Genomic DNA, 15,851 nt, shown 5'->3' on the forward strand with positions numbered 1-15,851 from the left:
AGAGACGAGCTTTGTGCCGAAGTTACGATAAAGTAGGTTTAACTATTTCAAATTCGTGACGTATGACTTTATTCAAAAGAAAAAAAAATGTTTTTGGATAAGATTCTTCATAATTAGAATTCAAATTCGAGACTTCTTGTTAAGAGAAAACCAATTTATCAACTGCACCATGTTTTTTTATTAGTATTTATATGAGATTTTATTTCACGTTCACTCATAACTTATATGTTATCATTTGATTAGGTAGCAAGGGTTAAAAGACATTTTAAAAAAAAAGAAAATCATAATTTAAAAGATATCATATTATTTAAATAATTAAATTATTTTATTCATGATAAAAAATGATTTGTAAAGTTATATTTTCTTCTAGTAATAAAAGATAACATTCTTTTGATATAGTTGTGAAAGGATATAATTTTTATTTTCCAAATTAGTTAGGACTTAGGATCATTATCTATATTTGAATTTAAATTACATTTTCTCGACCTATACTATAGTCTATAGGCTTAAATTATTATGTTATTAAACATATAAATAAATTTGAATAAAGAAATAAAAATTACAAATTTGTTCACATGTTACTAGTTCCATTAACAGAATAATTTTTTGCTTAATTAAGTAGCTTAGCATAATGGATAAATTCTAGTTTATTTTCAAAAAAAATAAAAAAAAATAAAAATCAAAATAAATTTTGTTTCAGGAAGGTCCGACCCACAGCCCGAATCGCGAGCCCAATTATAACAAAAGGTCCAGAATTTACCAGCGATGTTCCCACGCTAGGGTTTAACAAAGGGTTTTTTATCGTTTGAATCACTGTTCCAAAAATGTCTTCTCTAATGGCGATTCGCAGAACTCGAGTCTCCATTTTCACTTCTTCGCACAAGGTATGTTTGTTGTACTCTTCTTCACGCTCTATTTCCGATATCAAGCTCCCGAAAACCCTAACCTTAAGCTCCCCGCTTTCTTCCTTACATTTGAAAACCCTAGCAACATTTGCAGCACCAAATGATGCTCAAATTCCTCCACATCCCACTGGGGTTCCGCAAAATAAGGATTTTGGAAGCTCTGCTCAACAGTGGAATAACCAAACCCAGAATTATCCTAATAATAATCAGATGAATATGTCGTATCCTCAGTATCAAACTCCTAATCAGGTGAATCAAGGTTATCCAAATTATGGAAATGTTAATCCTGGTCAGGGATATACCCAGAGCTTTCAGAATCAGAGAAGCCCTAATGTTCAAAATCAGAGCATTCCGTATAGGCCGAGCTCTGGTGAGCCTCGAAACTACCCACCACCTGGGAATGTTAACCAATGGAATTATCAAAATCAAGGCTTCAGACAACATGGAACCCCGAATGCGGCTCCAAGTTATCCACAAGGTGGATATCAGAATCCAGAACATGCACAAAGTCCCAATAGAAATCAGAATTATCCACAGCCTGTTGCTGGTAATCAGTGGAATAATCAGAATCAAAATTATGCTCCACGAGTAAGCCCCAGTCAACTGGATTCTCAGGCACAGAGGGTGCCACCAGGAAGTGGGTTTCCATTGAATAATCAATCGAATAACCAAGCCCAGTTTGAGCATAATCAAGTCCCGAGTGTTCCTCCATCTACTGTTGATTTAATTAGCTTGTGCCAAGAGGGTAAAGTTAAGGAGGTTATTGAACATATGGAACAGGGGATAGTTGCGGATGCACAATGTTTTGACATGCTCTTTGAGTTGTGTGCCAATTCAAAGAAACTTGAAGATGCTAAAAAGGTGCATGATTACTTCTTGAGATCAAAATGCAGGAGTGATCTTGGTTTGAGCAATAAAGTTATCAATATGTATTCCAAGTGTGGGAGTATGACAGATGCACGCAGAGTTTTTGATCATATGCGTGATAGGAATTTGGACTCATGGCATTTGATGATAAATGGATATGCATTGAATGGGTTGGGGGATGATGGGTTGACTTTGTATGATCAGATGCGGGAGTCGGGAATGAAACCAAACGAGGAAAGTTTTCTGTATGTTTTCGAGGCTTGTGCCAGTGCAGATGCTATTGATGAGGCTTTCATGCATTTTGAGTCAATGATGGCTGAGTATGGAATTTCTCCACAGGTGGAGCACTATTTAGGACTTCTGGGTGTTCTAGGAAAATGTGGACATCTTGCTGAGGCAGAGGAATATATCTCAAAGCTTCCATTTGAACCAACAGAAGCCGTCTGGGAAGCATTAATGAATTATGCTCGTATACATGGCGATATTGATCTTGAGGATCGAGCTGAGGAGTTGATGGTAGGACTTGACCCTTCTAAGGCTGTTGCTAATAAGATTCCCACTCCACCAGTAAAGAAGCAGTTAGCCATTAATATGCTTGAGGGAAGAAATAGAGTTGCTGAATTTCGCAACCCAACCCTCTTCAAGGATGACGAGAAGTTGAGGGCTGCGATGAAAGAACAAGCTTACGTGCCTGATACCAGATATGTCCTTCATGATATCGATCAGGAAGCCAAGGAACAGGCTTTGCTATACCATAGCGAACGTTTAGCCATTGCATATGGTCTGATTAGTACTCCTGCCAGAACACCTTTACGTATCATAAAGAATCTCCGTGTATGTGGTGATTGTCACAATGCCATCAAGATCATGTCAAGGATTGTTGGGCGAGAGTTAATTGTCAGGGACAACAAGCGGTTTCATCATTTCAAGGATGGAAAATGCTCTTGTGGAGATTATTGGTGAAGTATAGTGACTAATCTGAGTATACATAGACTGGCTTCCACAATTCTCAGGATCATCAAGAGTCTGCATGTTGGGATGAATGCGATGTTGAGATTCCTTTAAGCTGGTTGTAGCTCTGTTCAGGGTCATCTATGAATCCCCAAGGATTTTTATGTATTGCTAATTACTATGCGGATAATCACCATGTCTTGCAATTTATGCATTGCTTACACCCTTGTGGATATCTAAGACTGTTCTTGTAGTTTGGATCTTTGTTTAAGAGATTAGTCAGCAAAGTGCCAGTCAAATTAATGTTCCATTGTATCTGCACAATGTTTTAAAATTGTTTTCTGGTTCTGTCACTTATAGGAAAATGGAATTTTTTATCAATATCATCCTTTATGTTTCTCCCTAACTTTGAGTATATCCTTGTAATATTTCATTTAAATGAAATCATCATTTTAAGTTTCATAAAGAATTATTTGAATGGTTTTATGTTAAAGTTGATTTATTTGTAGAATTTGTTTTGGGTTAATATTAACCTAGAAGGAGATGAAAAAACACACAAGTGTGACTGCATTCATGGTGTTCATGTTAGCTTTTATCGAGGGAAGCCAGTTAAATCTGTGTTGCAAGTGTCAGGTTCTTAAAGTATTAACTTTTCTTGAGCTTTCTCTGTTTTTATGAATGGGAAACATGGAGGCATGACATCGTTCATCATCAGAAGATATGCTGGCTTTTGCAAGTCCTTGCTGCAGTGTCCATATGAGTTCTACTTGCCACACTTTACATAGAGAACTAGAGGTATTTCCTCTTTTTGTCTTGACGTTACTGCTTTTGAAGCTTCAGTTCTTTGTTTTCAGCCTTGTTCTTCCATTAAAGAATTTGGGTATTAATTGAGGGAATGTTATATTTACTGGAACCTTATAGGTGTAATAATTATTGAACTTTTATTTCTTGATATTCCAAAGTTTATTGCTTTAATTTTCATATATTTGGACAAATTTCTTGCTTAACTACATGATCACTTTTTTGTTTGAGTGGTCTATTAATAATTTGACAGTTGGCATGTGTGTTCTTACCATTATAATGGCTTAATTGGTTTGGAATACTTCCCCTTTGCACTGTCTTAGTTAAGTTGAAATCATGTAGTTCGAAGAGTTATAATGGGAATAATTAATGCTTTCATTAGCTTGTGTGCTGTGTTCTTGATTTAGTTGATTGTCTAGGATGTTTTCTAATTCTGTCGTATCAGTATTCGTAACTAATTTGGGATTGGACTATAGTTGATTGATGGATTGGTTGTAGTTAAAATTAAGAACTGTCAACTGCTAATTCGGATGTGTGTTTCTGTATATTGTTTTGTTTGATTTTCTCATCAATTAGTCGTGTAGGTGAATTGTTGTTCTATTGAACAGGGAGTTGAAGGGCAAAAATCCAGGAGTTCCCAAATGTTTCCATATCCATTCTCAAGCCATCTTCAATTAGTAGTTTTCTTTTCCTGTATGAATTGTGAGTATTGAATCTTTATTTGACTCTATTCATTGATGTCCAACAAATATGGAAGGACATTGGAGAAACTCATAAAGACCGTATGCTGCTGGAGCCGAAGAGAGTGTTCGGAAGTATACCAAAGAAAAGTTAAAGAACCTATCAATACCAAAGCATATTTCATCAAAATCTGTTGCAGCCAAGTAATCCGAGGGCAACCTTAATGGCTGCTCTTTGTGTTATTCATACCAATGAATACCTTTATGAATGAAATTGTGTTATTTATCCCCATTTCATATTGTTATAGGATTTTTATATATAAAAACGAGAGATAATCCATCGGCTCATGGCTATGTTAGTCATTTAGCTGGAGAACCTTGGAATGTAACATTTTGTGACCCGTATTTGGCCTTAGTTATAGTGTAGTAGGACTTGTTGGGTTCATTTAGTTTTTGTAGAATGACAACAGTACATTACTATTTAACTTTTGATCTTGTCAATGCTATTGAACTTTTAATAGTTGCAAAACCTGTTGGATTATACCCTATACCATATTGAAAAGTATGGACTTCTCATAAAATATCAAACTGTAATCAGAACTAATGCCACCAGCATGTAGAAACCTTACATTTATACTTTATACAGGGAACATATAACTAAGTGAACTGTCATGACTGATAATCTTGGAATTCCCATTAGAGGCCTTCAATTAGGGAGATTTCTAACAAAGTGTCATAGTGCGAGTCATCATAGTCACAAATTCATCCAAATCAATCACACCATCTCCATTTGCATCCACTGCCTTCACCATTTTCCTGCAATCTTGAAGGCTGCAACGTTGTCCGAGTCCCTTCTGCAGCTCGTACACTTCCTGCACACTGATCCTTCCATCGCCATCCTTGTCAAAAGTATGGAAGGCACTCTGCAAATCCGTAGTTTTAACTCCGCCTTCCTTCTTCTGCACTGCCACAAACTCATTGAAATCAATGAATCCATCACCATCTGCATCTGCCACATCGAAAATCTTTTGAACTTCCCTCGTGAGGAGGTTCTTCTTCCCCATGGCTTTGAGTATAGCCTTGTACTCTTCTGGTGAAATTTTGCCATCTTTGTTTGAATCAAATCTATCAAAAACTTTCTTTAGATCATCAACACTAGGTTGGTAAACAGGCAGCGAACGTGAGTTCTGCCTCTCTCTAGTGAACATCCTAGTTGGCTTACGCAGAAAACTTCTCTTCGAGAGGTTGTATTTGAAATCAAGAAAGCTTGGGTTTGACATTTTCTCTACTTGCTGATTGGGTGAAGATATCTTAGACTTTAAAACAAGAATGAATTTGCTGACTAACATTGTAGCAAAGGACCTTAAATAGTTGAATGGCTACGAACAGAGGAACATATTCTGATGCTTAAAGTAAAGAAGATAACGAAGAATACTTTTTATTCCTCAATTACTTGTAAAGCAACCAAGATTCTCAACTAAACGTATGACGGTATGAAAACAATTCCAGAACCAAGAAGGAAAAAACTGAAGTGAAAAAGCTAAGTTACAAACATGATCCTTGCCCAACTTGTTCAGTTGCTCCAGACGTCTCATCTCTTTCTCCGAAATTACTTTATTCTGCTACGGATTGTATAGAATATGTTCATTATTTGACAAATCAATTTTGTTTAATATTGGACGCACAGTTTGCTCCTCAAAGAATAGAACAATTCTGCGAAGTTACGTGTCTCCTCAAAGCTTCCTAATGTATACTGGTTTAAACAAAATGGTACAAGTATTCTTTTGTCTAAGGTGGTTTATCATCCAAGTCCACCATTACATCAATATCCGTGCGTAGTGTTATTTTCTGCACATAACCTGAAATGTCAAAGTATAAGATCTGAGAGTGAGATTCTGGACATATATCTGTTACTTGAGCCACAAATTAAAAAAAAGTTGATCCCAGGAAGATATAACGCACATATCAGTTCCGAAATAATCAAATAATAAACATTCATAATCCAGATTTTCAAAGCAGCAGCAGAGTAACTTTTAGGGGCTAATTATTTATAGACGTACAGATCCCTGTGGGCGTAGGAATTTTCCGTAGAGGTATAGATACCTTCGTATTTATTTTGATCCATATCATTTCTTGGACCACATTAGATACTGAAGGAATCAACAACTTAAATACCATTACTGTGGTTGACAACTTTATTTTCAGGGCCAGATGGAGAAAGAATGCCTCAAGAATTTATTCCACCTTTAGAGGCATAAACATGAATATCTGAAACTACAAGAAGAAAAAGCGGAAACTGGAAAACATGGAGGAAACACGCCTTTTCCGTTAGGGCTGACAATTTAAACCAGTACAGGAAACATGCTAATTGCACAAAATATTAGGAAATACCATTGGTCTTAGCTAGTGTGTCAAACAAAATGTTCTCTCTCAACTTTTACGTACATCTTACAGATATAGAGATGCACAAGAAAAGGAAAAGTGTGTCATCTGAAGATTCAATATAGGACATAAACTTCAAGTCCTATTCTCCAAGGACTCTTATTCTTTGAGATGCAAAATTATGAAAAGATGCCAGAAGCATTGCATTTTCACTTTTAGACTCCTCTTTATACCAGGCTACCAGCAGCAGAAGCCCAAAATATCAGCTAAGTGAAGACCAGATTGCCCCAGCGAGTAATGCTTAAAGCATAAGACATGTCAAGCAAAAAGAAAGAAACTCTAGGGATTGAAGAATAGACAGCTCCACAATCTCAACAAGATGGTAGTTGCCTTACTGATTAGGAGTTTCCACAGAGAGTTATTTGCTTCATCGTTCTATTTTTTAAAATTATCTTTTGAAGTTTATGCAAGGCCTGTAAGGAGAAAATTATTTTATATTTTTCTTTCTTTACAAGTCCGTTAAGAAAACAACTTCTGAAGATGAGAAACAGAAATGCTGCATCCTGGGACTAATTCCTCACTGAAGTCAACAGACCATGAGAACTATGTATATAATCCTTCCAAATCCTAATTCATTAATTTATTTACCGAGGGATGGAACAATTCCCTAATTCTTAGTACCAACAGCAGCTGACTAGTATGAAGATAAAGTAAAAACACCAAAATGCTAGAGTTTTCTCATAGCTCTTCTCTTTTGAAGTATAAAATGTCTGAGATAGACTGCTAAAGACATATTTACCCAAAAATCATCTAAACCTCTATAGTCAAAGTAATTGTCCAAAACAATCATCCTCCTTCCGTTCATCTTCAGGGAAATAAATGATATATGAATTTGACATTCCAAGTTTCTGTGCAGACTGATCAAATTTGCTGCTTGAAAAGTTACATCATATAGTGATATAGATCTTTTGATCTGGCAGAAATAGGAATATTTGATATTTATTTGAAAGGAAAACCACATCAAATTCACAAAGTTTCTCTTATATAATATCCCTACTTCCTAACCAACCGAACATTACTACCTTTACCTTCCTTAATAATGCATATTCAGAATATTACTTATCCACCCGAAGTAAAAATGAGGAGACGTACATGTACATGCATGGGCAGCAACATATCTAGTATAGATGAAACAATCTCTAGGAATAGGTTCAATGTTTTGAAAGTCTTCTTGTACCAGCTATACGAGTGAAATTATAATTAATCAGAAAAAGAGCAAGAATCTCTTAAAACTTATGGATATCTTTACGAAAGAAAAAAAATCCTCGATGCATTTCTGCTGTCCCACAACTTCAAGCTTATCATACTTTTCTCTGTTAATCCCCTGATTTCAACAGCTCCTACTTCTAGACACCACTTACCATCTCTCTTACCCACCTTCTACTTCCTTCAGCAGCTCCATCATGATCTTTTCCTAAGGGGTAGCTATTTAGGAATGTGGATAAGATCCACACAGATAGAAAGCTACCTTAACTTCAATAGGTCAGATGTATATTGACATACCACTCAGCTGAAAACCTTACCAATTAAATCTATGCTAGCAGGGAAGTGCTTAATCGTACAATAGATAGTCAATGAGAACAAATGAAGCCATCTACAGATGTTATCTCTATGCTCCAAGCAAACCAGTATAGATAAACTATGCCATGCAAATGTTCATACAAGATGATATTCAGATAGGAAATAAAAGTATCATTCTTATACCGATTCCAGCGCAAGGTATACATTTACAGATGGTCTCTTTCCCCTTTTTGTTATAATAGCTGACAAGTCCTGTCCCTTGGCAACTCCGACATTTTCCAGTCCACTCATAGACAACTTGCTTGCAATCCTAAAGTAACAAGAAGATCAACAGAAAACCATCAACCCTAGACTAAAAAAATCTTAAAACGAAACATTTTTAGATGTTTGTAGATATACTAAGATCTGAACCTATTGATGAGCTTAAGTAATGAGCTGATTGTTAGCCAATCAAACGGTTCAAGTTACTTCTACAGCATTATCCTCATGGCATTAGGTCAAGACCATAGAAGTACCAAACCATATATCGACGTAGGCCTCGAGATTCTCAACTGGAGTGAGCAAGTTTGCAACTTCACAGAAATCCAACAAATACCTCAACCAAATGAACCATTCCATAAAGAGATTCTAAATGAAACTCCCTCTGTCCCAATTTATATGTCTTATAAGTTTTACCGATTTCAACACAAGTTTGATTTAACACTACAAGATTCAAAAGTCTAGTTTTATTTCTTAAATTCAAAGTGCAATCAGATTAACACACTTAAATGATTCGGAGTGAGTATTTAAAAAAAAAACCTCAATTATAGGATCACACTGCAGCCGGCGGTCGATTTCCTCCGGGGAACAAGGGGAAGTGTCAGGGTAAGTCATAGGAAGAGGAAGAGCATCACCATCATCAGCCAAATAACTCTCTCTATTACGCGACCAACGCCTTTCCTTCGCATTCACTTTTGTCTTCTTCTTCTTAATGTTATTCCCGATTCCATTATCAGCAACTTCGTCGGAGTTTTGGCTATTTCTCCCAAACCCAGGTGCAGCAGCAGCAGAGGCGGCGGCGCCGAAGTTGAACCACCAGCGAGAGGACGACGGTCCGCCGGCAGCTGATGGGTCAACAGCGGCTTGGCAACGAATGACGGTGGATCTACGAGGAGGAAGTAATGAAGAACTTGGAGGAGTGAAGATTGAACAAGAATTTATCAGAGGCAACATTCGGAATGGCTTTATTCGGAGAGAAGATAAAAAGGAGTTATACAGTGATTGGAAACTGAAAAATTGAAAAAACGTGGCTGTTTATTTTAAGGAATTTTTAGTATGGACGGAGATAGGACCAATTTTTTTGTCAAACCAGAGAAGGAGGTCAGTACAACTTTTTGGGACTTGCTCCACTCTGGACGGAAAGAGTTTATTGGGTTCTTTAAAATTTTAATTTTGAAAAGGAAAAAGGGTTTGATATACCCCTCAGCTTTGTTATTTGGAGCTGATATACCCCTTATTATGAAAATGACTCATATATACCCCTACTTATAAATAAATGGCTCACATATATTCTTTTCCTCTAACGGAAATGAAAAAAAAGATAATTTTAATCTAACTTTTATTTTTTTTTCTACAAAAATATAATCCCATATGAGTAAATTTAATCTTCGTCAAACATATTTTTGTGACTTTTTTTTTGTTTCAATGGCTAATTTAGAATTATTATTTTGATAATCAAATTTATTTATGTTTCACTAATATTCTTGTAAAACTTATTGTAGATGACCAAATTTTTTTCTTCGAATACAAAAATCAAATTACAATATAGACAAAAAAAATAGTTTAATTTTTTTTTTTAAACAAAGGAATGAAAGAAAAAAACAAAATAAGAATAAGAAACTCAAAAAATTATAATAAAAGAAGTCAAAAAATAATTTATGTATTAAAAAAATTAAAATATACCTTGAACTTTGATAGAAGAATCATATATACCCCTAAATAATTTTTAAAAAAAATTAAAATTAATAAATATAAATTTAAAAGTAATTTTTTTAACTTCCGTTAAATGAAGGGTATATATGAGCCATTTTGTAACGGCAGGGGTATATGTGAGCCGTTTGTATAACGGTAAGGGCATATATGAGCCACTTTCATAACGAGGGGTATATCAGCTCCAAGTGACAAAGTTGAGGGGTATATCAGCTCCAAGTGACAAAGTTGAGGGGTATATCAGACCCTTTTCCCTTTTGAAAATTATATTATAATTTATTTAAATTGAAATTTCAGAATTTGTTACGATTTAAAATATGGCAGCTAGAAATCTGAAAAGTCGATTAGGAAGAAATTTCTCAAAAAGAAAAAGATATTTTTTGATTGTTTTTAAAATCAAATCTTTAATTATTGACGTGATTTAAAAAAAATAATTCATTATTCACATTAATTAATAGAGTTTAAGATAAAATTATTGATTTTGGCGAGCTACTAATAGTTAATACACTAGTTTAGTTCTTAAAAGCCTTAATTACAACACAATATATACATCAAGTGTGCAAAATGCAACATACTCCGTAATTACAACACAATTTTGTCCGATTGATTTTATTGACAAATATTTATTATGACAAATAATATGTATTTTTATTTAAATTTTAATAGCTAGAATTAAATTATTTGATTATTTACCCCTTCTATTTTCTTTTGTAAAGTAAGGTATCGAAAACTATATATACTGAATCTTTTTAATGCCAACTAACCGATTGTATAATTTCTTTACTTGAATTATATTTCTCAAATAGATAAATATATTATTAAATAAGTAGAAAAATTATTAGTAGGTTATTTGAATAATGAAAATTTACAAATCAATTATTTAAACCTGGGGAGAAACTTGGAATTCAATAAAGAAAAAGAAAATATCATTGGCCCTTACTAATGGCATTTACTCTTTGTCTAATACAATGGAGTACTTTATACTCAGTTACATCCCAGTAAACAATGTTGTCCCTTTTTTCCTACTCTGTTTGATTAAAAAAAAAATATAGGCCCTCATTATTGCTTCGTATTAAGAGGGTACCCCTCTATTCTTTTTACTTATACTCGATAAAAGTATAGTAATTCAATTCAAATATCACTCTAAAGTTTACTTATATGTTTGTGATAAAGAGTGTATATGACCAGATTAGTTCGGATTTTTTAAATATTAAATTATATTATTCGTTTCGAAATTATAAATTTATGAATTAAATCAATAAAATTTGAGTTTTCTCGGTAAAATATTTATACAAATATATAATTTACTTATACTTAAAATATTTCTTTAGTTCTATCAAAATATAACTATCTAATGTGTTTCTTAAGAAAATAACACAAAATAGGATATATTTAATGACACTAAACTATCTAACAATAATAATAAAATTAATAAAGTCGCGTAAAACAAATATTGTAAATTAATAAGTCATAATGAAAAATGTTATAATTTAAAAGTACTAAATTATGCTAAAATATGTTTAATAAGTATTAGTGACATGACTAAATATTAAATGAAATTAAAATTAGATTTTGTATTTTAATTGTCTAAATCAATGTAAAACTAAAGAACAACTACTCAATATTATGTCATTCTTAGTGTTGAATTGATCTTATTTTCACATAAGTATTAATTTGATTTTGATATAAGCTTTATTCTAATTACCAACATCGATAAATTATAATATTTATTAGGTCACTCAGAATTCTAAGTTTCAAACTTGAAATAAGATATTAAAAGATAAAAACTATGAAAAAGTAGAAGACATGTTTAAAAAATATATGAAAGTAAATATTTTAATGTATAAAATAACATTTTAAAATTATGTATATAATGTAGGGTTGGCTTGGTCTCGGGTTGATTCTTTTTAGTTAAAATCAACCAATCCAAATGCAATCAAGTTTTTCTTTCAATACCAAACCACTGGTCGGATCTTTTCCGGTTTAATTCGATTTGCGGTTTGACTCGATATGGAAACGTTCACATATAGCCACTTAAAAATAGCCTAATTACGCTCCATAGCTATAGTTTGATAATTACAATTCGTAACTACATATTATATGGAGGAGAGAGGCGAGCGAGACCGGAGAGAGAGGAGAGGCGATAGAGAGGGGGGAAAAGAGTGGGAAAAAGGTGAATTTTATATGTATATCGGTTAGATAATTGTATATTAATATATTATACATATGTATTTGTATATATGGCAAGCGAGAGTAGAAAAGGGAGGAGAGAGGCGAGCAAGAGACGGCAGAGAGTTGGAGGAAGGTAAATTGTATATGTATATAATTGTATATTATACATATGCATTTGTATATAGCGAGATTGGGAGAGGAGGAGAGAGGCGAGCGAGATAGGAAGAGGCGAGCGAGAGAGGGCAGAGAGTGGGAGGGAGGTGAATTGTATATGTATATAACACTGGGCAGGGGACTGGAACGGGACCACCAGACCGGAATGAACCGGTATCGGACCGGAATGGGACGAGTTGACCGGTTCGTTGACCGGTACCGAGATGAACCGGACCGAAATTACCGAGACGGATACTCTATTCCGTTCCATCCCACTATATACTGGGATGGAACCGGAACGGATTGAAATGAAACGGGATGGGATAAACGGGATGACACATCTAGTTATTTCAAAAAATGATTTTTTTGAATTATGAAAATATGAATATTTTTTTTCTAAGTTTAAATTAATAGTTTTAAAATTTATAATGCAATTTTTTACTTAAGTTTAGTTTAAAGATATTTTTTTAAAAAAATTTAGTTATTAAGTTTGCAAGCTAAGTCTAATTAAGTTTTCAAAATTTAAATCTTTTGAAGTTTATAAGTTATTACTTATTATTTATTAATATATTATAATTTATAAGTTATATTTATAACTTGTAATTTAAATAAATTAAATTTGTAATTAAATAAAAATAAGGATAAAACAATTACACAAATTGAAAAATACCAATTTAATTTATTTAAATTTGTATTACAAATTACAATTTCAATATAACTAGTAGAGTGCAAAGTTTACGCAACCACCTTCTAAGAATGCATCTGTTTCAACTAAGTCTCAAATGTAATACTAATGTAATACTAATAGGGCTACTTGAGTTACTTGTGTAGTTTTTATTATTTAACATAAAATATAAATTATAATTTATAAATATATAATATAATTTGATTAATAATATTAATTAATCGGAAGATGACTAGAATCGGACTGGACCGAAATAAACCGATACCAGTGCAAACCTCGGTTCCGTTCCGTTCTATGTCCTAGTTCAGGATGTCCCCTTCCATCCCGTAGGCAATCGAACCGAGACAAACCGAAACGGTACCGGCACATCCTGTTCTGTTGCACATCCTTATATGTATATAGGTTAAATAATTATATATTATACATATGTATTTGTATATTTTGACGAATTATACATATACAAACGTGACTAATTATACAAACTTGAAGTCAGCCCACGTAATTAATGTATAATGTTAGCCGCGAATGTTAATTATAGCAAACTATAACTATGATAAGTAATTAAATAGTAATTAAAATTTGCTTTATTACATAATTTTCCCATTCAATATTTGGTTTTATTTTGCATACCCCTAGCTTGTGAAGGCCTTTTGGTCCTATTACTTCTTCTCGACCCAATAGCTATTTGTGTAAGTATCCACATTGGGCTGTCCGATGCATTTTGGGCCTGGCCCAATACCATATGAACCAGTCCTAACATTTTAGGACAATTAGGATTCTGTATTCAAGTCCCCCTCCCAAAAAAAGCAAAGATAGAGGAGTCACCACTCCATATTTTCAGGCCCTACTATGGAGTGGTGAAAAATAAGAAAGAAAAAATTGATGATTGGCTAAAGGAAGAGCTAAATGAAAACTAAATACTAAAAGTAACAAAAAAGAAAAAGATCATTTCAAATTATTTAATGAGCTGATGGAGACATAACTGGAAAACAAAATCAGCTAATGTGTGGAACCCTCCAGTCTAGCAATAAAAACCACAAAATATGAAACTAAAATCAACAATTGTTAAGTTCAAAGTAACTCTAATATTTTGTGCATTGCGCTGCTCTATTTTAAAGCGATTTTGGTCTTATAAATATATATATATATATATATATATATATATATATATGGAATTTTAATAATTTTAGATTATACACCTACTGAGCTAAATGCCATAATTATTTTAGTTGAACCCATGATTCCATAATTAGTCCTAATATGTTGTTCCAACCCATTCTTAAACTAGAGCATTAAAGTGCATCATCTTTTAAGACTTCATGATTCTATTATTGTTGCTCCAAATTGAAGTGGATGTAGATTTTTGGAAGTTACTTTTTTTTTAAAAAAAAAAAAATCTAGAATGACATATTTTTTCATGGAAAAGCCTAACTTTAGAGAACTATAAATAAAAACACCCTTGATATAAAATATCTTTTTTCTTTAATGTGTCATATACAGTTTAAAATCCAATTATTCAAGATTGTGTCTGGTTCTGATTTAATTGAGGGATGATTGTACCATAATATATAAAACAAGTTTATTTATTTTAGATAGGAAACAAAGTAAATACCACTATTCATTTTGGAATAAAAAATATGGGGAATTCAAATTGGGAAATAAAGTGATGTCAATTTTTTTTGGAATGTCAATAATTGTGCCCAAACAAAAAAAAAAGAGAAGGTATTAGAGGATGTACTGTAATGAGGCACTTAATTCCAAATTGGGAATCAAAGAGTAGGTGACCTAGTTTGGCTAAAGTTGGCACATAATACTTTACAAGATATCCACCATCCTTTTTGGGCATTTTTTCTCCCTGTTTTCTACTAAAACTCCAGATTCAATCTACCAATTTTTTAAAACCCCTTTTTTCCTTCTCTTGTTAGTGTTTTTAGCTCGATATAGCTCGAATTGAGTCAAATAACATTTATTTTTTGCCCTAATTATTCATGTCCTTTAAATTTATTGTTGATATATAATATTTTATGTAGTCCTAAACATGTTTATTTTTTTAAAAAAAGTTACTGAAAGATTATATCCAAATGGACAGTCAAAAAAAAAAAATTCTCTCAAAATTCAAACTAGATTATTTAAATTGGAATTGGAATAGGATCTACTAATACTATCAAAAGTATTGTGTGAACTTTGTTGCATACATCTAATGGGAAGTAAGATTTTTCCTTCCCTCCGTTAAAAACATTACGTCATTCTTTAAATTTTTATTTAATTTAAGATATGCAATCATTAGTGTAAAAAAATTACATCTTAATGCAGTCTAAATGTTGAACACATGTAAATGAGAAACAAATTGTGCTTAACTATGTATGACGTATGATGTATCGACAGAACACATGAGCGGTCCCTTGAACTTGTCAAGATTTTTCGTATAGACACCTTGACAAGAGCTTCTTCCTATTGAAAACTTAAACCACTCAAAAAAGTGTACCTATCAAACACAGAGAGTCTGAAGCCTAAAGGGTGAAAAATGTTAACAAAAATTTCAAAACGGTATATGAAATTTCTTTTTAATTAAAACGGTAAAATCGTTCACGAAGTAGCGATTTTATTCGCCAAAAAAAGCAAAATCACTGTTATTAAATTTGATATTTTTTTTTTAAGAAAAAAAATTTAAATAAAATCCCGTTACATTTTGATGCCATGCATTGC

General features: G+C 33.0%; 3 protein-coding genes across 3 annotated transcripts; 1 reads left to right on the forward strand and 2 right to left on the reverse strand.

Annotated features, from left to right (window-relative positions):
* Positions 1–758: 758 nt before the first annotated feature.
* LOC107005583 (pentatricopeptide repeat-containing protein At2g15690, mitochondrial) lies at positions 759–3,189 on the forward strand. The gene has a single exon (XM_015204224.2). It carries the CDS (start codon positions 825–827, stop codon positions 2,733–2,735), a length of 1,911 nt encoding a protein of 636 aa, XP_015059710.1. The 5' UTR covers positions 759–824; the 3' UTR covers positions 2,736–3,189.
* A 1,568-nt stretch (positions 3,190–4,757) lies between these two features.
* LOC107005592 (calmodulin-like protein 1) lies at positions 4,758–5,580 on the reverse strand. The gene has a single exon (XM_015204235.2). The coding sequence runs from the start codon at positions 5,551–5,553 to the stop codon at positions 4,927–4,929; it is 627 nt and encodes a 208-aa protein (XP_015059721.1). The 5' UTR covers positions 5,554–5,580; the 3' UTR covers positions 4,758–4,926.
* A 37-nt stretch (positions 5,581–5,617) lies between these two features.
* LOC107005602 (protein disulfide-isomerase SCO2) lies at positions 5,618–9,570 on the reverse strand. The gene is made up of 3 exons (XM_015204245.2): positions 8,966–9,570; positions 8,351–8,477; positions 5,618–6,063 (listed from the first exon to the last, which is right to left on the reverse strand). The coding sequence occupies exons 1-3, from the start codon at positions 9,377–9,379 to the stop codon at positions 5,993–5,995; spliced, it is 612 nt and encodes a 203-aa protein (XP_015059731.1). The 5' UTR covers positions 9,380–9,570; the 3' UTR covers positions 5,618–5,992.
* Between the last annotated feature and the right edge of the window lie 6,281 nt (positions 9,571–15,851).

This window comes from Solanum pennellii, chromosome 1 (genome assembly GCF_001406875.1).
Source record: "Solanum pennellii chromosome 1, SPENNV200".
Taxonomy (NCBI): domain Eukaryota; kingdom Viridiplantae; phylum Streptophyta; class Magnoliopsida; order Solanales; family Solanaceae; genus Solanum; species Solanum pennellii.

Bases quoted from the DNA above. Each gene is read 5' to 3' on its own strand.
- LOC107005583 (XM_015204224.2), top strand. From the start codon at position 825: ATGTCTTCTCTAATGGCGATTCGCAGAACTCGAGTCTCCATTTTCACT.
- LOC107005592 (XM_015204235.2), bottom strand. From the start codon at position 5,553: ATGTTAGTCAGCAAATTCATTCTTGTTTTAAAGTCTAAGATATCTTCA.
- LOC107005602 (XM_015204245.2), bottom strand. From the start codon at position 9,379: ATGTTGCCTCTGATAAATTCTTGTTCAATCTTCACTCCTCCAAGTTCT. The intron at 8,478-8,965 runs GTTTTTTTTTTA...TTGTTACTTTAG, and splicing joins AGTGTGATCCTATAATTGAG to GATTGCAAGCAAGTTGTCTA. The intron at 6,064-8,350 runs GTATAAGAATGA...TTGACATTTCAG, and splicing joins TATACCTTGCGCTGGAATCG to GTTATGTGCAGAAAATAACA.